The sequence below is a fragment of the Hemitrygon akajei genome, chromosome 4, assembly GCF_048418815.1.
Source record: "Hemitrygon akajei chromosome 4, sHemAka1.3, whole genome shotgun sequence".
NCBI classification, from domain to species: domain Eukaryota; kingdom Metazoa; phylum Chordata; class Chondrichthyes; order Myliobatiformes; family Dasyatidae; genus Hemitrygon; species Hemitrygon akajei.
This window is the reverse complement of record NC_133127.1, coordinates 190,666,019-190,688,469: the sequence shown is the minus strand read 5'-3', so window position 1 is coordinate 190,688,469 and position 22,451 is coordinate 190,666,019. Positions and strand designations below refer to the sequence as shown.

Here is a 22,451-nt window from a genome sequence, read left to right as displayed (position 1 = left end):
ATAGGATGCACATTCAATGGGGTCTTTATCTTTTTTTAAGAATTAAAGAAATAGAGGTTTCATAAAAAGATTGTGGCAATTTACCTATAGTTAATGCATCTTTAAAAATTTTACAAAGCCAAGAAGAGAGTATAGATGAAAAGAATTTAAAAAATTCTACAGTATAACCATCTGGACCAGGAGCTTTACCGGAATTCATTGAATAAGTAGCCTCTTTTATTTCAGTTTCCGTAATAGGTGCATCTAGGAATACACTGTCCTCTGTTGTTAATTTTGGGATATTCTATTTTCTTAAAAATTCATCTATTATAGAAGAATCCTCAACAAATTCTGATTGATATAAAGAATTATAAAAATCTTGAAAGGCTTTATTTATCTCTTTATGGTCGATCGTCAGAGTGCCATCTCGTTTACGAATCCTAGTAATTTGTTGTTTAACTGAAGCAGTTTTCAGTTGATTAGCCAATAATTTGCCAGATTTATCTCCATGTACATAAAACTGGGTTCTAGATTTAATTAACTGATATTCAATCGAAGAGGATAATAACAAACTATGCTCCATTTGAAGTTCAACGCTTTCTTTATAAAGTTCTTTGCTGGGGGTCACTGACTAAATCTTAACAATTGCTTTGATTTTATCAACCAATGTTAATATTTTAGAATTAGTTTGTTTCCTAACTCCAGCAGAGTTAGGAAAATAATAAGCAGTGAAATAATCTGTCCACGAATAAATGCTTTAAAAGTGTCCCATAAAATTCCACTAGAGATCTCTGCTGTAGAATTTGTTGAGAAAAGCAAATCAATTTGTTGTTTAATAAAATTAAGAAAGTCTAAATCCTGCAATAAAATAGAGTTGAACCTCCAAGATTTAGCATTAGTAGATGAGTCCATTGTCTTAATAGATAGCTTCAAAGGTGCATGGTCAGAAATGGTAATGGAGTCATATTTACAATCAATAACATCTGTAAGTAAACAGTGATCAATAAAAAAAGTAATCAATTCTTGAGTAATTATGATAAACATGAGAAAAGTATGAAAACTCTTTGTCATTGGGGTGTAAAAAAAACGCCAAATTTCGGAAATTCCAGAATCAATCACAAAAAAATTAATAAGAGAGGCCGATTTATTCAGAAGAGCTTGGATGTGCTTAGATCTATCCATCGAAGGGTTTAAACAACAGTTAAAATCCCCACCCATTATCAGCATGTACTGATTCAAGTTAGGAAAGGATGTAAATAGACACTTAAAAAATTCAGGACAATCAGTGTTTGGAGCATAAACATTAACTAAAACAACTTTTTGATTAAAAAGTAGACCAGTAATAAGCAAAAATCTACCTTGTGGGTCTGAAATTGTTTCATAGTGTATAAAGGAGGTTGAAGAATCTATAAAAATGGAAACGCCTCTTACTTTGGCTTGGGAATTCAAGTGATACTGTTGGCCTTTCCAAAACCTAAAAAAACATTGACTATCCACCTTCCTCACATGAGTCTCTTGTACAAAGATAATATTAGCATTCATTCTGTGGAATACTTTGAATATTTTTTTCCATTTGATCAGATGATTTAAACCATTAGTATTCCAAGAAACAAAATTAATAATCTTATCCATATTGCCAATATTTATTACAATTAACACATAAGGTTTAAAAAAAAGATGAACTCATGAATCCGGAAGAGGGAAGTAAGTTCAAGGAGGAACCGGAAGTCATGACACTGCAACCATTTTTGTAGTTTCGAATCAGCCCATGAAGTAAAACTAAGCGTGAAGCAAGCAGAAAGAAAAATCCCCCTCCCTCCACCCTCAAAACCCCAGGAAAAAAGCCAAAAAGAGGCAAGCAAGCGATCTAATACTAAATTTACCCCCATGTCTCAAGACGGCAACTCAAACAAAAAAAGTTAAATAAAAGATACAAACCACCCATATTATAAGAAAGGGTTAGTATAACAAAGATTAAAGTATAACATTCATATTATATATAATATATATATATAAAACAAAAGGATTTTAAAAAATTAAAATGATAAAACCCATAAATGGATAATATTGTATTAGTGTTTTAAAAGAAAGTCCTTAAACTTATTCAGACACATCAAAACGGATGTGACGTATTCAAGCACTAAGGTCTTTCGGGGAAAAGAAACGACATCTTAGAAAAGTTTTTTATTTTTTTAAAAAAATCTTAATATTTAAACGTTAAAAATATAAAAAAGAGTATATGAACTTAAAAGAAAACCCTAATGAGTTACTTTCAAAACTAACAGAATAATAATATAAAAAGAACAAACTCAGAATAAACCAAAAACAGACTTTTACCGTGTGTAAGAAATACGTGTAAGCCATCACGTAAAAAAAATCATGTTGTAAAAGATCCAAATCTATAAAATAATTATTGCATTAGTCAACCCGTAGAAACAATAAAGTATTATTCTTCAAGGAATCTTTGAGCATCCGCTGGAGATTTGAACAGCCGATAAGTCCTGTCTTTGAGAGTAATAACAGCTGGAAATAACAGCACTTGCTTGTAGCCTTCCTGATGGATTTCCGACATAACCGATTTAAAAGCCATTCTTGCCCTTAAAACTTCGGGACTATAATCTTCCAGAATACGTAATTTAAAATCTTGAAAGCTGATCATACCCTTTTTCCGGGTAGCCCGAATCAAACGTTCTTTGGTATGAGGATAATGGATCTGGAGAATTACTTGTCATGGTTTCAATCCTGAAGCTGATTGAAAACGAGAAATGCGATGTGCACGGTCAATTATTGGAGGGGTATCCAGTACTTCTGAGCCGAAGACATCCATTAAAAATTTGAGAAAAATACAGTGAGATCACCATTCTCAAATTTTTCTGGAATCCCAATTATCCGGAGATTTTGTCTTCCAGAGCAGTTTTCAAGATCAGTGATTTTAGATTTATAATGATCCAGCAGTTGAGAAGTCGAAGTTTGCTGTTGTTGCAGAGTTTCAATTGTGCGATCTCTCTGGCGAGCGGCATCTTCAAGAACTAAAATTCTTGCTTGTTGTTTTTGTGAATCCAGTGTAAGTGATTGAAGTTTTGCGTCAAGTGTCTTTAAAATTTCATCGAATGTAGAAAGCTTTGAGGTTAATTTATTCTCCAGTTTTTCAAGTCTCGTGCATGAGTTTTGCTATTGCTTCCAAAGTTAACGGTTCTTTCGTCTGTTTCGATTCCTTTGCTTTAGACATTTCAACGAGTTGAAAATGATTCAAACAATTGAAAAAGATTTCATATGTCTGAACCCCTTTAGAATAGGTATAAACAGATCAATTAGGGGGTGCTTGTAGGTTTAAAAAAAAGTAAAAGGATTGGAGCGAAGCCTAAAACCGCTTCACTCCATAAGCGCCATCTTGAGACCCTCAATTTCTCACCTTTAACCGTCATTTCTATCTTTAGCCTTAGTTTAAAGCCGAGGAAGGTCCATCTCTCACCCCCCATCCTCATCACATTCTACAGGAGTTGTATTGAGAACATCCTGAGCAGCTGCATCACTGCCTGGTTCAGAAATTGCACCATCTCAGATTGCAAGACCCTGCAGCGGATAGTGAGGTCAGCTGAGAAGATCATTGGGGTCTCTCTTCCCGCCATCACGGACATTTACACTACACGCTGCATCCACAAAGGAAACAGCATTATGAAGGACCCCGTGCACCCCTCATTCAAACTCTTCTCCCTCCTACCATCTGGGAAAAGGCTGCAAAGCATTTGGGCTCTCACGACCAGACTATGTAACAGTTTCTTCCCCCAAGCTATCAGACTCCTCAATACCCAGAGCCTGGACTGACACCTTGCCCCATTGCCCTGTTTATTATTTATTGTAATGTCTGCACTGTTTTTGTGCACCTTATGCAGTCCAGTGTAGGTCTGTAGTCTAGTGTAGCTTTCTCCGTGTTTTTTTTACATAGTTCAGTCTAGGTTTTGTAATGTGTCATGTAACACCATGGTCCTGAAAAACATTGTCTCATTTTTACTATGTACTGTACCAGTATTTATGGTTCAAATGACAATAAAAGTGACGACTTGATTTAGCACTTTCATAAAGTATGAGTAGGTTACCACATCCTGACTCTTACAGGTAAAACAAGGATTACGGGGGTTCCTATCGAATCGTTGTCTAACTTAGCTGTGATACTATCTTACGAGACCAAAAAGCCCTCAGCTGCATTCTTGCAAAGTCATGTAAGCATGAGGTGTGAGACAGATAAGCAAAATTCAGCCCACAAAACATAACACCTGCAAAGTTTTCAGTTTGAAAGCAGTACCAGCAGATTATTCAGAACAGGAATCTGCAGCAATTTTAACCCCTTATTCACAAGAGTCCGAAAATCATTTCCCAACCCTTTAACCCTATAACATCTCAGAACAACTGAACCCCTTGATCATTTCTGCATGTTTTTATGCTTTGAGTTGCTGCCAAATGATTGGCTGATTAGATATTTGCATTAAAGAGCAGATGTACCTAATCAGGTGGCCACTGAGAGTATGTCACAGAAAAGTACAGCACAGGAATAGGCCGTTCAGCCCACAATATCTGTGCCAACCTTGATTTGAACTGCACATCTGTCTCCATTCCCTGCCAATTTGTATACTTGTTGAAAAGCAACTTAAAATATTGCTATAATACCTTAATCAGCTAGTTGAGTGGTGTTGTAACAACCTTGCATTTAACATCAGTAAGACCAAGGAATTGATTGTGGACTTCAGGAGGGAATGCCAGTCCTCATCATGGAACTGCAGTGGAAAAGGTGAGCATTTTCAAGTTCCAGGATGTGAACATCTCTGAAGATCTATCCTGGGACCAACATATTGATGCAATTACAAAGAAGGAATGATAGTGGCTATGTTTCATTAGGATCTTGATGGGATTTGGTATGTCACCAAAGACTTGTAAATTTCTACAGATGTACCGTGGAGAGCGTTCTAACTGGCTGCATTACAGTTTGTTATGGAGGAACCACTGCACAGAATTGGAAAAAAAGCTGCAATAAGTTGCAAATTCAGCCAGCTCCATCAGGGGCACTAGCCTCCTCAACATCGAGGACACCTTCACAAGGTGATGCCTCAAAAAGGAGGCATCAGTCTTTAAGGACCTCCATTACTCAAGACACAATCTCTTCTCATTGCTGCTATTAAGGAAGTGGTACAGGAGCCTGAAGAGAGACACTAAACATTTCAGGAACAGCTTCTTCCCGCCATTACATTTCTGGATGAACAATAAACCCACCATGTACATTACCTCACTATGTTTTTTTCTTTTTTTAAAAAACTCTTTTTGCACTACTTTATTTTTATTTGCATATGCACTATTGTAATTTAGTTTTTTAAATTATGTATTGCAATGTACTGATGCTGCAAAACAGCAGATTCTAGTGATATTAAACCTAATTGTGATTCTGAAATGAAAATGTGTCCAAAACTCTGATTAATTATGAGATTGGTTTGAATGCTGTGGGGTGTTGGGGAGGTAGCAATTAGGACTAACCTTGAAAATTGGGTTTAGATTTATGACATGAAGTGACATCCTTAGAATGAGACATTTTCAATGACTTTGCAACCTCCTCACTATCGGTACTTTGAGATGGGAGGGTCACCAATGACCAGACACTCAACTAGACAAGATGTAGAAATACCATGGCTACAAGGGCAGGTCAACGGGTGAATATCCTGCAGCAAGTAACTCATGTAACATCCCAGAGTCTTTCCACCATCTATAACGCATGTCAAGAGAGTGATGGAATCATCTCCACTTGTTTGGATGAGTGCTGCAGCACCAGCAACTCTCAAGAAGCTTGATATTATGCAGGGCAAAGCAGTCCATTTGCTCATTACCTCAACTACTAACCTAAGTGTATGTTCCGCCCATCACCACTGTACAGTGGCTTCATATACTGCAGTTACTCACCCGACTGTATTTCCCAGACTGTTGACCTCTGCCACCAAGAAGGACAAGATGATGGTGTATCAAACCTCAATACCTTATAGAGGATAGTAAAAACTGCCATGAGGATCATTGGGGTCTCCCTGCCCCTGTTTATGACATTTACCAGGAGAGTTGTTATACAAAGAGCCTGAAGCATTGTTAAGGATCCTTGCCAACCATCCCACAATCTCTTTGATGTACTACCATCAAAAAGGAGGTACAGGAACATCAGGATGAGGACTGCCAGATTGGGTAATAGCTACTTCCCTCAGGCTGTGAGACTAATGAATACCCTGCCAACACTGAGCTGTTTTCTGCACTGTTGAGAGTTTATGGTTTACCTGTGCTGCACTTTACTTGTATTTAGAATAAAAACACAAAATGCTGCAACCGTTGTCACTACCTCCTCCCATAGATGCTGTCTGGCCTGCTGAGTTCTGCCAGCATTTTGTGTTTTTATTTATTTCCAGCATCTGCAGACTCACTCGTGTTGTATTTAGAATTATGTTTATTAGCTGACCTTGTTTTATGTGCTGTGTGTGATATATGTTTTATGGATGTGCCATGGTCCGGAAGAATGTTTTTTTCATTTGATGGTATATATGTATAGTCAAATGACAATAAACTTGAACTAGAATACCTTCCCCTCCAGATTCTAAGTTGCAGATGATCTTGACTTGCAATTGTTGCTGCGTTTAAATTCTGGAAGTTTTGTTACAAACAGCACTGTGGGGGCTCCTTCACCAATGGGACCTCATCACCACTCTCTGCAGGGGATGGGCAATAATTACTGGATCAGCTCCGGAAAATGAGTAATTTAAAGAAAACAAAGTAAGATGTTATGAAGTTTGATGGTGATCATGGTCACATCCTAACTATTTGTTCCTTAAACCGATCACTGAAACCTGATGATCTGGTTATTATTACAGGGACTTTTATGAGAGCTTGCTGTGTGTGTGTGTGTGTGTGTGTGTGTTCCACTGTATTGTGCTGTGTTTTATATATCCTGAGAACATAATAAAGACAAGTAGTAGCTTTATTTGTGACATGTACATTGAAACATTGAGTGAAATGCTTGTAGGTGTCAAAGTAAATTAGCAAGGATTGCAAGTGTTGCCCTGCTTCTAGTGCTAATGTAGCATGCCTACAACTTAGTAACCTGAATCCATGTCTTTGGAATGTGGAAGGAAAAGAAACCCATGCAATCTTGGAGAAAGTGGAAAAGCTCCTTATATACAGCAGCAGGAATTGAACTCCAGTTGGTGATCAGTGGTGTTATAAAGCATTACACTAATTGCCACACTACCATGTCACCTTACCCATAATAACTTTGTTAACAGCGAAGTAATTGTCTCATTATCAACAAGTGAATATCTGTAGATGCTGGAAATCTAAGCAACATGCAAAATGCTGAAGGAACTCAGCAGGTCAGGTAGTATCTATGGAAAAGAGTATAGTTGATGTTCCGGGCTGAGACCCTTCAGCAGGACTGTGGGGGGAGAAAAGATGAGTAGAGTTAAAGGTGGGGGGAGGGGAGGGAGAAACATAAGGTGATAGGTGAAACTGGGAGGAGGAGGGTTGAAGTAAAAAGTTGGGAAGTTGACTGATGAAAGAGATACAAGGCTGGAGAAGAGGGAGTCTGATAGGAGAGCACCTACACTCTGTCCGCCAGAGATTGGGAGATTGCTTCGCCGAGCACCTACGCTCCATTTGACAGGAAAAGTACCCACCCATTTCAATTACACTGTCTATTCATGGCCTCACTGTTGTGATGAGGCCAAACTCAGGTTGGAGGAACAGCACCTTATGTTCTGTTTGGGTAGCCTCCAACCTGATAGCAGGAACATAGATTTCTTGAACTTATGGTAATGTGACCCCACCCCCCTTCACCATTTCCAAACCCCATTTCCCTCTCTTACCTTATGTCCTTGCCCATTACCTCCCTCTGGTGCTGCTCCCCCTTTTCTTTCTTCCATGGCCTTCTGTCCTCTCCTATCAGACTCCCCCTTCTCCAGCCCTGTATCTTTTTCACCAATCAACTTCCCAGCTCTTTACTTCACCGCCTTTTCCCAGTTTCACCTATCACCTTGTGTTTCTCTCTCCCCTCCCCCCCACCTTTAAACTCTACACTTTTTGTCTCCAGTCCTGCTGAAGGGTCTCGGCCTGAAATGTTGACTGTACTTTTTTCCATAGATGCTGCCTGGCTCACTGAGTTCCTCCAGCATTTTGTGTGTGTCTCATTATCTTTCTAGGAGAATAATGTTTCTAGAAATATTAGTAAGGCAGGCGAGATAAACAGAACAAATCGAGATACTTGAGTTGAGGTCCTCCAGTGGTCATGGTCAACCATGGATGTTACATTCCAGCTGTCTACACTACATGATACACAAGCCAGGGCAGTAAAATATGGAGAGCAAGCTGTCCTTTTCCATGCAGCTGATGTATCCAAAGGAACAGCAGAGACTGATACAGTCCGGCAACAGTGTCTTTGTAGGAGTTAGCAGTCAATGTTGAACTAAACATTAGGACTCCAGCTCTGGATTTTTTCTCAGGGTTTACTCCTGATGTCTTCCCCGTGAGCAGGTATCACTGCAAGGCAGCACACATTCGAAATCAGAGTTTTCTTTCTAGATGAGCTGCCAACCATGGCTGATCAGCCCCATCTGCCAGAATTGACTGGTTTTAAGGCACCAGTAACTCGCTTTTGTCCCTTCTCTTTTCAGCAGAAAAATTATTCCGCAGGGTTTAGTAGCTTAGCCACTCATGAAGGCTAGGAGCTGGACAGTTGCCAGAGGCTATTTAAGACACAGGCCATTTGGGAGCATTTAATAGGACTTATCCCCACTACTGCCCACTGTTTCTCTTCCCCCCCCCCCCCACCACCCCCTAGGTAAGGTATAACAACCTTAAGGAACTAAAGGTACTAGAGTGGATATGTCGAAAAAGCCATCTGCCTGTCTTGATCTTTAAACTCTTCCTGCTCTGAATATCATCCTTAGAAGGTTGGCGTCATTCAATGTCTGTAGTGAGATGCTGAAGATGTTCTATAGGTCAGTTGTGGAGAGCGCCCTCTTCTTTGTGGTGGCGTGTTGGGGAGGAAGCATTAAGAAGAGGGACGCCTCACGTCTTAAAAAGCTGGTAAGGAAGGCGGGCTCTGTCGTGGGCAAAGTACTGGAGAGTTTAACATCGGTAGCTGAGCGAAGGGCGCTGAGTAGGCTACGGTCAATTATGGAAAACTCTGAACATCCTCTACATAGCACCATCCAGAGACAGAGAAGCAGTTTCAGCGACAGGTTACTATCGATGCAATGCTCCTCAGACAGGATGAAGAGGTCAATACTCCCCAATGCCATTAGGCTTTACAGTTCAACCGCCAGGACTTAAGAACTTTTTAAAGCTATTATTAATGCTTTTTGAGATAGTGATTTAGATGCATATCATATTTTTTACTGAGTTAAGTATTGTATGTAATTAGTTTTGCTACAACAAGTGTATGGGACATTGGAAAAAAGTTGAATTTCCCCATGGGGATGAATAAAGTATCTATCTATCTATCTATCACATACATTGGTACATTGTCCTGACTTCTCTAATCTTTCTGTCACCAGCTGGAAACCTGACTGGAGCTGTGTTTAACCCAGTGTTAGCCTATTCAGTCTTGTTCAACTGTGAGGGAAATACCTTTCTTGAATACGCCTTTGTTTACTGGCTTGGACCCCTAATGGGTAAGTAGGCTGTTGACTGTGTGGGATGGGATGAGGGAGTCTGAAGATGTTGGTTCTGGTTGGTTTATTATTTGAGCAACTAAATGTCCTCATTTGTAAGATTTTAAAGATTAGCTTTATTAAAGCTAATTTTTAACTTAATTTTTAAAATGTTCAGGTTGAATTCACAGAGTTAATCACCGATACCAGAGAGAGATCCTTGTAATCCTTTCAAACCTTGGAATTTATCGCTTGACCAGTTTGTGTTCGGTGGAAATGGACAATCCTAGAGAAAATCAATGGTCAATTGATGAATGCCAAATAACACAGGTTTATAGATTCCAAGGTATTTTTTTTCTCTTGCAAAGATGCTAGCTTTGTCCAAACCTTCAGCTGGAACCGAAGGTCTCGTGGTTGTGTCCCAAGGTTGTGGAATTTAAGAGCCGAAAATAACAGTTTAGTCCTGCCTTCCTGAGCCGCTGCTTTAGTACCACCTTAGCAAGGAGTTAAAGTTCTGCAACATGTCCTATACATGTTTGCAGAAGCCCCCTTTGCCATGCACTTCTTTCCCTGAAGAAAAGTGGAGGGATAACGAAACTTAATACGGTAGATTCTTTTTAATTGACAGAGAATTACAGCATAGTAGGAAGCCTTTTAGCCCATCTGCCTACTTGCCTGTCTTTTCAAAACAATGTGTGTCCTTGGACATGAAGCTCCCAGCTATAAACTCCCTGCAGCCACAATTCAGTGATGCCCATGTCATACATGCCAGTCTGTTACTCTGCTGGAAGTTCATCTACTTTAGTTTGTATGTTGTGTGAATTCAAATATAACACTGTCAGTCCTGCTTTCATCAACCTTTTCAATTAGACCATAAGAGATAGGAACAGAATTAGGCCATTCAGCACATCAAGTCTGATCTACCATTCATCCATTTACCTGCCTTCTTGCCATATCCTTTGATGCCCTGACTGATCAGGAAACTATCAGCCTTAAATATACGCACAGATTTGGCCTCCACCGCAGCCTGTTTGCAAAGCATTCCACAGATTCACCACTCTCTGGCTAAAAAAAATTCTTCCTTACCTCAGTTCTAAAATATAGGCCCTACAGTTCTGAGTTCTGTATGCCCCCACTATACCATCCACATCTACCCTATCTACTCCTTTCAACATCGGGTAGTTTTCAATGAGATTCCGCCATCCCCCCCCCAACATTCTTCTAAGTTCCGGTGAATATGGGCCCAAAGCTGCCAAATGCTCCTTGTATGTTAATCCCTTCATTCTTGGAATTATCCTCATGAACCTCCTCTGAACTTTCTCCAATGACAACACATCCTTTCTGAGATATGGAGCCCAAAACTTTTGACAATACTCTAAGTGCGGCCTGACTAGTGCCTTATAAAGGCCCAGCATTGTCTCCTTGCTTTTATATTCTATTCCCCTTGAAATAAATGCCAACATTGCTTCTGTCTTCTTTACCACAGACTCAACCTGTGAATTAACCTTCTGAGAGTCTTGCACGAGGACTCCTTAAATCTCTTTGCACCTCTGATGTTTGAACCTTCTCCCTATTTAGAATGTAGTCTGGACTATTGTTCCTTTTACCAAAAGGTATTTACATTCATTTCTCAACACTGTATGCCATCTGCCACTTTTTTTAATCCTTTCTTCCAATTTGTCCAAGTCCTGCTGCAATCACATTGATTCCTCAGCACTACCTACCCCTCCACCTGTCTTTGTATCATCTGCAAACCATGTCACAAAGCCATCAATTCCATTTTCCAGGTAATTGACAAACAATGTGAAAAGTAGCAGTCTCAATACTGACCCCGAGGAACACTACTAGTCACTGGCAGCCAGCTAAAAAGGGTCCCCTTTATTCACTACCTCCTGCCTGTCAGCCATTTTTCTATCCATGCCAGTATCTTTCCTATAATGCCATAGGATTTTATCTTTGTTAAGCAGCCTCAAGTGTGGCACTTTATCAAATGTCTTCTGAAAGTCCAAGTAAATGACATCTACTGCCTCTTCTTTGTCCACCCTGCTTTTTACATCCTCAAACAAGATTCTTGAAAGATCATGACCAATGCATCCATTATCTCTTCAGCAACCTCTCTCAAAACTCTGGGATGTAGTCCACCTGGTCCAGGTGTCTTATCCACCTTAAGGTGTTGGCACATGGCCAAGTGGTTAAGGCATTTGTCTAGTTATCTGAAGGTCACTAGTTTGAGCCTTGGCTGAGGCTGCATCTGTGTCCTTGAGCAAGGCACTTAACTACATGTTGCTGTGCGACAACACCGGTGCCAAGCTGTATGGGTCCTAATGGGCCCTTGGACAACATTGGTGGCGTGGAGAGGGGAGACTTGCAGCTTGGGCAACCGCCGGTCTTCCATAAAAAAATCCTTGCCGAGGCTTGCACCCTGGAAACTTTCCAAGGTGCAAATCCATGGTCTATCGAGACTAACAGAGGCCTACTACCACACCCACCACCACCACCTCATCCAGGCCTTTGAGTTTGTCTAGCATATTTTCTTTTGTAATAGCAATGGCACTCACTCCTGTTCCCTGACACTGACAGACCTCTGGCACACTGCTAGTGTCTTCCACCGTGAAGACTGATGTAAATTCATCAGCCATTTCTTTGACCCTCATTACTACCTCACCAGCATCATTTTCCAATCTCAACTCTTACCTCCCTTTTACTCTTTATATAACTTTAAAAAAAAAGTTTAGTATCCTACTTTATATTATTGGCTAGTTTGCCCTCATATTTCCTCTTTTCCCTTCTTATAGCATAGTGGTCACCAACCTTTTTAAACCCAAGATCCCCTACCTTGGCCTCAGTGAAAGGCAAGATCGACCCTAAATCGGCTAGTCACACGCATGCGCACCGGGCAGAAAAGACCAGAAGTAAAACCCCGCAATCCGAAAGTAGAAATAATGTATGCACATCAGGGATCACCACCCTTTTTTGCACCGTGGACAGGTTTACTGTTGACAATATTCTTGCAGACCAGTTGGGGGCGGGGTGCTTGGTGGTGTTAAACACGACCGGAATATAGCGATTATCGAAGCAGGTTCCTTATGTCCAGGCTATTCCGCAATTTAGTTTATGTGGTTCTCAGCACTTAGCTTCTGTCCCGCTTGCTGGCGTTTTTTCCACTGAAAAAACTCAGTGGATTTGTCTTTAAGTGCAGGATGCTTGGACTCAAGGTACCAAAGCAGTTTTGAGGGCTTCATTGTCTCATTAGACAGCCTCCGGGCCTGAACTCCAGCTTCCCGCCCACGGCTGGTCGTGGGTGGGGTGAGAGAACAAGGAAAGAGCCGGAGGTCACCGTTCCAGGGCCGCAGTCCAGAGAGAGCAAGCGACCGACCGAGCAAGGAGTGCGACAGGGCGCATGCCTACCCTCCTTGTAGGTAGGTAGGATCAATCGGCCAACAAAAGTTTGGCTCAAGAGATTACTTGCAGTAGATTGCAGCGAGGTAGCTGCTCTGCTACTTACGAAACCCTGAGCCTGAATGAGGTCATCTGCGAATATTTTAGCATCAGGTTCTCCACGAACATTCGGTATGCTAAACAGGTTTAGAGGCGGCGCCCATCTGTCAGCGCTACAGGCCAGTACCAACGGCACTTCCCACCAGCCGTGTGAGGCGACTGGTTACCTGAGGCCAAACAGTGATACTTGGCACGAGGGTATCACTGCATTTAGGCGGCTGATGACTTAGCGTACGTTCAAGTTCAACAGTGGGCATGACAGGGAATGAGGAAAGGTGCAGCTGACTCATATCATTTCATATCGCCAAATCATATCGTTTCCTCATGGCCCGGTGGTTGGGGACACTGTGTAGTGTGTGGCGGGGGGGAGCTACACATATGCACACAGGGCAGAAAGAACGGAACTAAAACCCCGCAATCCAGAAACAATCTCTCAACAGTATTTGTGTATTTATTTTTCATTTTTTTCGGGTTCTACTGGGAAAGTCTCAAAGATTGACCAGTCGATCGCAATCGATGGGTTGGCAACCACTATTATAGCATTTTTAGTTGCCTTTATTTGGATCTTAAAAGCTTCCCAATCATCCAACTTCACCCAAGCCTTTGCTACCTTATATGCCCTTTCCTTTTATGCAGCTCTTAACTTCTCTTTTACATTCATTGTTTTCGTCTTTTACATTGCAGCTCATCCCGTTGACTGCAATTTTGCCACATCATCAGCTTGTCCTTGTTAGCATTCTCACTACACACTGCTGCTGTTTGTAAACCAACTGCCCCATCCTCAGCTCTATCACATCGGTTCCTATCCCCCGGCCAAATTAGTTTAATCCTTCCCAAACAGCTCTAGTAAACCTGACCGCAAAGATATAGGTCCCCCTTGGGTTCAGATACCATTCATCTCTTTTGTACAGGTCGTACCTCCCCCAGAAAAGATCCCAATGATCCAGAAATCTGAACCCCTGCACCAGTTCAGAGGGATATGGCAAATGGCATTATTCAGTATGGACCGATGTTGGGCCAAAGGGACTATTTCTGTGCTGTTTCACTCTACTCTTCTGGCACATTTGCTCTAGGGATGATTTACAGTGGTCAACAAACGTACTGTGTAGCTATAGAAGGTGTGAACTTTATGCAGTCAGCAGTGAAGGTCAGGATCCGATCTGGGTCATTTCTGCAGTGCAACTGTGTTGTAGGAACAATCTCCCTGATTTTCTCCCTCTCATTTCTGTTTTATCCCCACCCACCCCCAAACCCTTCTCCGCTGTGTACTCTTCCAGGTGCCCTGACAGCTGTGCTGCTCTTTGACAAGAAAATGGTATACTGCCGTAGCATAGCTACGCGAACACAGCAGCATGCAGAGAAACAAGACTGAAAGGGGATGAGTGAAGATGAATGTTTTCAGGAGAGTCTCTGAAGGAGGAGGAAGCTGCTAGCGTTAAGAAGATCAATCATCTTCCATTTCAACTGGCAGTTTGATAAATGAAGGACAGCAAGCAGCAATCAACTGAGATTTGTATCTCAATTTTTAGAGACTCTTCTAAAACTGAAAAAAATTTTAAACAAGATTTTCCTGTGGACCTGTGGAAAGAATGCTTGCACTACATCTGTAGATACAAGCCTTTTCACCACTGAAGAAAATATCTTAATAATAACATTGTTAAACAAGTTAGTTTTATTCTAGGATTGAGCACATTACCATCCAGGTCAGCAGAATTTTATATAAATATCACTGAATTTTATTAAGTTTTATTAATAAAATGTTTGGCATTTAGTTTCAGCCATTGTTTTTGAACATTGTAAGTGTGGTAAGGTAAGGAGTGCTTGTGCAGCGAGGAGTTACTACATGGGTTAGTGTCAAAACTACTTGTGCCACGTGGTCAACATGCCCAGCATGAACACTCCACTTCCTTCCAAAGGGATCAACAGGAACAAGTAGTTGGGAGGGAAAATTGCAATGCTGGATTGCCCTGGTCTTGTTCTAATGAAAATGAGCACAATCTGTTGTAGAACAATCACTCTCTGGAACTGTAGAGCAGCATCGACCCAGTGGGATTTAAGTCAGTCCACTCACTATGTCATGTCCACTCTGGTAAGTGTCCAAACTATCAACTCAAGGAATCAACTGTTGCAGAAGTTGTGATGTATAGGGTAATCATCCTGGTAGGTGTTACCTGTTGATGCCTGGATAGTGAGTTAATTAGAGAGTTCTAAAAATCTTTTATGACTGTCGTTCATGACTACATTAAAGAGTCTGTTGAAACCTGTTTAATATAATCAATATGATAAACAGTCACTTAAGAATCAGATGCTATCCTGACAAGATGGCACCAGTGAACTACAGTGAGGCTCTGCAGGCTACACACAAAATTTCTAAATATACCTCGTTTCCATTACTCTCATGGCAGTCTGCAACATGTAGTTTCCCTTTAAGCATGGTATCATTTTAGATATGAAGTGGAATATTTTGTACTCATTCATACTCTGATGTTTACAAGAGAGGTTCAAGAACTCTTCAAGAAGGGAGGGGTGCAATATTTATTTTGTCTGTAGGAGTATCAAATTTTTAGTGACTGAACCCTTATGCAGTGGAATCCCCTGTGTACAGACCAGAATGATTATCAATTTGGGCTTCAGTTGGGCCCAAGTGTTTGCTCTTTCCATATTTGAGCTACAGAAAGGTAACAGCAACTCCTGGTCACTACACTACTGTGCTGCACACAGGTGGAGACTAAGGTCAGTAAGGTTTGGAGTTCGTCTACCCTCTGCCATGCTTGCCTAGCTGGGCAACTTATTAGAGAGTATTCAATGCCAACTATGGGGAAATGTGGGTTGGGAGATGTGTCGAAAACTGAAGATGTAATTTATAGCTACCAGACAATGAATTCTGGGCATGTAAAAAGGTAACTGGGGGACAAAGTCATCTCTGGTAGAGATGTGAATGGTTGTAAGGGATTGAATTAGAAGTATTCTGGTGAGATCCTTTGTACTCTTCCTGACTTTCAATGTATTTTCACTGTACATTCCAATTAAATGAATGTTTCTTGACAAAGAAAAATGTTCATGAATAACTGTTGTAAATTTGTTTAGGATTATTATAACCTGCCTTCCATTAACTAGCATTAACTGGACAGTTCTGGATGTGTCATCTGAATGGACATAACAGCTTGAATTGGAGAAATAGAAAACAGCAGTGGTTCATTCAGTCAGTGATACAACAGAGAAAAGGGCTCTTTGACCCAATAGGCTGTTTGACACAATGACCAGCAAGCATTTCAAGAAGGTGGCATCTATCATTAAGAACCTTCACCAACCATGACGGGCCCTCTTCTCGTTATTCCCATTGGGGAGGAGGCACAGGAGCCAGAAGACCCACACTCAACAATTTAAGAACAGCTTCTCCCCTTTGCCATTAGATTTCTAAACAACACCACCTCGTAACCCTCATTATTCTTTAAAACTTACAGATTTTTGTCTTTGTACTGTATGCTGCCACGAAACAAATTTCACAACATATGTCAGTGATAATAAATAGGATTCTGATTCTGAAACTGGGATCACAGAGAGAACATGCAAACTACGCACAGACAGCACTGAAGGTCAGGACTGAACCTGTGTTTCCGTCTGGTGCTGTGAGGCAGCAGCTCTCCTAGTTGTGACAGTGTTCTGCTTAATTTTCCTTGCCTCCTCTTCATTTTGGTTAAAAATTGGTTTGAAAGGGCTGATGGACTAAACAGAATTTATCATTCACTTCATTTCAGCCTCATTGCAAGAACCTTGACCTGTTTCTGTTAGGGGCTGCTATATGCATAGTACTCAATTCAGTTCCCACTAATCCTGGCCAAGCAGATCTTAGTTGGAGTATATGGTATTGTTAACAGATTCAAGCTTCAGTTTCTTATTGGCAGAAATGACAACAAGTTGGATGTGGATTACAAAAGGATACACAACAAAAAGGATTAACTGTTGTATCCAAGTACCTAAATGTGCTGTCTAAAGGGAGAACACAAGATGAATAAAAGATGAGGCACCTTTTTAAAAAAAATAAATTTATTTAGAGATACAGTGTGGGAACAGGCCCTTCTAGCCCACCAAGCCACACTGCTCAGCAACCTACCGGTACATATTTAACCCTAGACTAATCACAGGATAATTTACAATGACTGAATAGCCTACAAACCAGTACATCTTTGGACTATGGGAGGAAACCACAGCACCCGGAAGAAATCCACACACTCACAGGAAGGATGTGCAAAATTCTTACAGGTGGCATCAGAACTGACTGAACCCTGAAGCCCCAAGCTGTAATAGCATCATACTAACCATGATGATGTCCTGGTCCCCTGACTGGTGATTAATAGAAAGCAGAGTCAGGATACATGGGTGTTACTCTGGTTGGCAATCAGGGGTTGGTGCTGGGCCTGCAGCTGTTCTTAATATACATTAATGATCTGGAAGAGGGGGCCGAGTGTAGTGTGTCTATGTTTGCTGATGATACATCAGGAAAAGTACAGGTAATGTAAATGGAAGGAGATTGACAGAAGCTTTGGGATTTAGAAAGATTTACGTAAATGGGAAGGGTGGGTGGGGAGAGGTGGTTTTGCAGCATCCAATGCTGCTGTCTCACATCTCCAGTGTTTAATTCTGACATCAAGTGTCATCTGTGTGGAGTTTGGATGTTCTCTCTCTGACCAGATTATTTCCCTTGGGTGCTTTGATTTCCTCTTGCATTCAAAGTTATATTCCAGTTAAAAGCAAGGACAGTAAGGGTGGGGAGAGTCAGCCTTGGATAACTAAGCTAAAAGCTCATGCATACAAAGTTGCCAAGAGTAGTGGGAAACTGGAAGATTGGGAAAACTTTAAAAAGCAGCAAATTGCCACTGAGCGAGCAATAAAGAAAGGGAAGCTAGATTATGAAAGGAAACTAGAACAAAATATAAAAACTGATAGTAAAAGTTTTTATAATTATATAAAGCAGAAAAGGGTGGCTAAAATGAATGTAGGTTATTTGGAGGACGAGAAGGGGGAATTGATATTGGGTAATGAGGAAATGGCAGAGGCTTTGAAAGTCTATTTTGTGTCGGTCTTCATGGTGGAGGACACATCTAACATGCCAAAATTAGATGTTATGGATGCAATGGGAGGTGAGGATCTTGATACAATAGCTATCATTAAAGAGGTAGTGCTGGGCCTGAAGATAGATAAGTCCCTGGTCCTGATGGAATGCATCCCAGGGTACTGAAATACATGGCTGAAGTTATAGTAGAGGCTTTGGTGATGATTTACCAAAATTCTCTGGACTCTGGGCAGGTCCTGGTGGATTGTAAGACGGTGAATGTCACGCCACTGTTCAAAAAAGGATGTAGGCAAAATGCAGGTAACTATAGTCCAGTTAGTTTAACATCTGTAGTTGGGGAAATGCTTGAAGCTATCATGAAAAAAATAGTGAGGCATCAAGAAAGAAATGGATCCATCAGGCAGATGCAGCATGTCCTGTTTGACAAACTTACTGAAGTTCTTTGAGGATATATCTGTGCTGTGTGTGTGTGTGTGCGCGCGCCCCAACTCCTGGTGGAGTTGTCAGGGCGCTGTCATGACAAGCTTTTTGCACCGATCTTTTTTGGTGATTGCTCATCGTACAGCGTGTCTTGGGCATTTGAAACCTGGCAGAGCCCATCCCTCTCCAGGTTTTTTTAAACAAGGTTGAGTTGATAGCTCGCCACTCAACCCAGGCACGGATGGAGAGCATGCAAGGGAGCCTGCCAGAATCAAACTTGGGAAGTCCAGTGCTGATAAACACTATGCCACCAGCCGGTATATCTGAGTTACAGTGGAGTAAAGGGAATTACAGAGGCATGAGAGAGGAGTTAACCAGAATTGATTGGAAAACAACACTGGCAGGGATGACAGCAGAACAGCAATGGATGGATTTCTGGAAGCAATTTGGAAGGCACAGAATATATACATCCCAAATAGGAATAAGTATTCTAAAGGGAAAATAATGGTTAATAAAGAGAAGTCAAAGCAAACATGAAAGCAAAGTGAAGAAATATAATAGAACAAAAATTAGTGTGGAGTTAGAAGATTGGGAAGCTTTAAAAAACAACAACAGAAGGCAAATTTAAAAAGTCATTCAGAATATTAAAGATCATACCAAAACTTTCTTCAGATACATAAAGTGTAAAAGAGAGGCAAAAGTGGATATCGGACCACTGCAAAACGATACTGGAGAGGTAGAAATGGGAGACAATGAAATGGTAGCTGAACTGTATTTTGTGTCAGTCTTCACTGTGGAAGACACTGGCAATATGATAGAAGTTCCAGGTGTCACAGGTCATGAAGTGTGTGAGGTTACCATAACTAGAGAGCAGGATCTTGGGAAATGGAAAGGTCTGAAGATAGATAAGTCAGCTGGGCCAGATTGTGTACACCCAGAGTTTTGAAAGTAGTGGCTGAAGACATTAGAAATGATCTTTCAAGAATCATTAGATTCTGGAATGGTTCCAGAAGACTGGAAAATTGCAAATGTCACTCCACTCTTTAAAAAAAGAGAGAAGCAGAAAAAGGAAACTACAGGCCTGTTAGTTTGACCTCAGTGGTTGAGAAGATGTTGGAGTCAACTATTTTGGATGAAATCTCGGGGTACTTGAAGGCACATGATAAAATAGACCATAGTCAGCTTGGTTTCCTCAAGGGAAAATCTTGCTTGACAAATCTGTTGGAATTATTTGAACAAATAAGAAGCAGGATAGAGAAAAGAGAATTGGTTGATGTCCTGTACTTGGACTTTCAGAAGGCCTTTGACAAGGTGCGACACATGAGGCTGCTTAACAAGCTACGAGCCCATGGTATTACAGGAGATATTCTAGTATGGATAAAACAGTGGCTGATTGGAATGAGGTATGGGAATAAAAGGAGCCTTTTCTGGTTGGCTGCTGGTGTCTAGTAGTGTTCCACAGAGGTCTGTGTTGTGACCAATTCATTTTATGTTATATGTCAATGATTTGGATGATGGAATTGATGGCTTTGTTGCAATGTTTGCAGATGATATGAAGATAGGTGGAGGGGCAGGTGGTTTTGAAGATGTAGAAGCTACAGAAGTATGTAGACAGATTCAGAGAATAGGCAAAGAAATGGCAGATGGAATACAGAGTTGGCAAGTGAATGGTCATGCCCTTCAGTAGAAGAAATGAAAGGATTGACTATTTTCTAAATGGAGCGAAAATTCAAAAACTGAGGTGCAAAGGGACTTGGGAGTTCTTGTGCAGGATTCCCTAAAGGTTAATTTGCAAGTTGAGTCTGTGGTGAGGAAGGCAAATGCAATGTTGGCATCCATTTCAAGAGGTCCACAATATAAAAGCAAGGATGTAATGTTGAGACTTTAAAGTCTCATTGTGAGCATTTTTAGACCCCTTATCTTAGAAAGGATGTGCTGAAACTGGAGAGGAGCTAAAGGATGTTAACAAAAATGATTCCGGGATTGAATGGCTTGTCATATGAAGAGTGTTTGATGGCTCAGGGCCTGTATTCACTAGAATCAGAAGAATGAGGGTGACCTCATTGTAATTTATCGAATGGTGAAAGGCCTTGACAGAGTGGATGTGGAGAGGATGTTTCTTATGTTGGGAGAGTCTAAGAACAGAGGACACAGACTCAGAATAGAGGTGCATCCTTTTAGGTGGGTGATGAGGAATTTCTTTAACCAGAGAGTGGTGAATCTGTGTAATTCTTTGCCACAGGCAGCCATGGAGGCCAAGTCTTTATGTATATTTAAGGCAGAGGTTGATAGATTCTTGATTGGTCAGGACATGAAGGAATACGGGAAGGCAGGAGAGTGGGGCTGAGAGGAAAACTGGACCAGCCATGATGGAATGGCAGAGTAGACTTGATGGGCCAAATGGCCTAATTCTGCTCCTATATCTAATTGTCTTATAGTAATGGAAGCAGTCAAGGCCAGAGTTGAGGGAAAATTGTTGCAGGACTACCAGGGACGGACTAGTACACAGAGCTGTTGTGGATTTGATAGGCTGAATGGTCTCTTGTGTCCTTGTGATTCTGATGCACAGCTGCTAAAAGTTGAAAGGAACACCTCTAAGTAGTAGTTTGTCATCTTTCCTGAACGAGTTAAAGGAGAAAATTCCAGGAATGAGAGTCTGCACATAAACAGGATGGAATTACTCACACCTAATTAATCCTATTGTCCTGAAAGCCTCATCTTGCAGTTAGTTGGGGAGAGTGTCTCTGCTTTTCCAACCAGAAGTGATGGAACACGACACCATAGGACATCCGCGCTGGGCTATCAGATTCCATCCTTCCACTGAACCATGATTACACAGGACTCCACAGATATTCGCAGGAAATGCAGCAGACAGGAGGTCATCATTTGACCCAAACCAAGCCTCGCTGGTTCTCTGAAAGAGATTCAGATTGTCTCCACACCTCTCTTCTTTTGATGAGCTAGAGATTATACAGCCCAGAAATGGGTCACTTAGCCCATCAATTCCATGCTGACCTTTTAGGTAATAAGTTTGGTATAGTCCCATGTACAGTGAAAAACTTTCCCATCTATTGTATCCGCTGGTTCCGGTGCAGCGTCCTCTACATTGGTGAAACCCAACACAGATTGGGAGATCGCTTTGTCAAGTACCTTTGCTTGGTCCAGAAATGCAGGATGGCTACTTATTTCAATTCCACATACCAAACCCATTCTGACATGGTGGTCCAAGACTGCCTTTACTGCCACGATGAGGCCATTCTCAGGATGGAAGAGCAACATCAATGAACATCTATTTCTCCAACTTGTGGTATTTTCTCCCCTCCCTCTCTTTCCTCTTTTGCCATTCCCCATTCTGACTCCCCTCTTAGGTCTTCTCATGTGCCCATCACCTCCTTCTGATTCCCCCCCACCGCCTTTCTTCCATTGGTCCACTCTCCTCTCCTATCAATTCCTTTTTCAGTCTTTTCATGTCTTCCATTACCTTCCAGCTTCTTCACTCCCTTCCCCAGCAACCCAGCTTCCCCCCCCCCCCCACCCACCTGGTCTCACCTATAACCTATCAGCTTGCACCCCTTCCCCTCCTCTCACCTTATTTGGGCTTCCCCCCCTTCCTTTCCTATCCAGATGAAGGGTCTCACCCTCATCTCCAAAGAGCTCAATCTGCCATCATAAAACACGCTCTCCAATCCAGGCAGCGTCCTAGTAAATCTCTGCAACTTCTCTAAAGCATCCAGTTCCTATAATGAGGGGACCAAGTATTGCATTATCGGCTACAGTTGGATCTGTTTCTAGAATCCCTTGGGCAATACAATTTG

General features: G+C 41.3%; 1 protein-coding gene across 1 annotated transcript in view; it reads left to right on the top strand.

Moving 5' to 3' along the window:
- aqp11 (aquaporin 11) overlaps nt 1-16,197 on the top strand; it is a 40,554-nt gene extending 24,357 nt beyond the window's left edge. The window contains exons 2-3 of the mRNA XM_073044257.1: nt 9,549-9,665; nt 14,420-16,197. Of these exons, the coding sequence (XP_072900358.1) occupies nt 9,549-9,665; nt 14,420-14,514 (212 nt within the window). The 3' untranslated portion in view covers nt 14,515-16,197. The remainder of the gene's footprint in view (nt 1-9,548; nt 9,666-14,419) is intronic.
- Nucleotides 16,198-22,451: the final 6,254 nt, after the last annotated feature.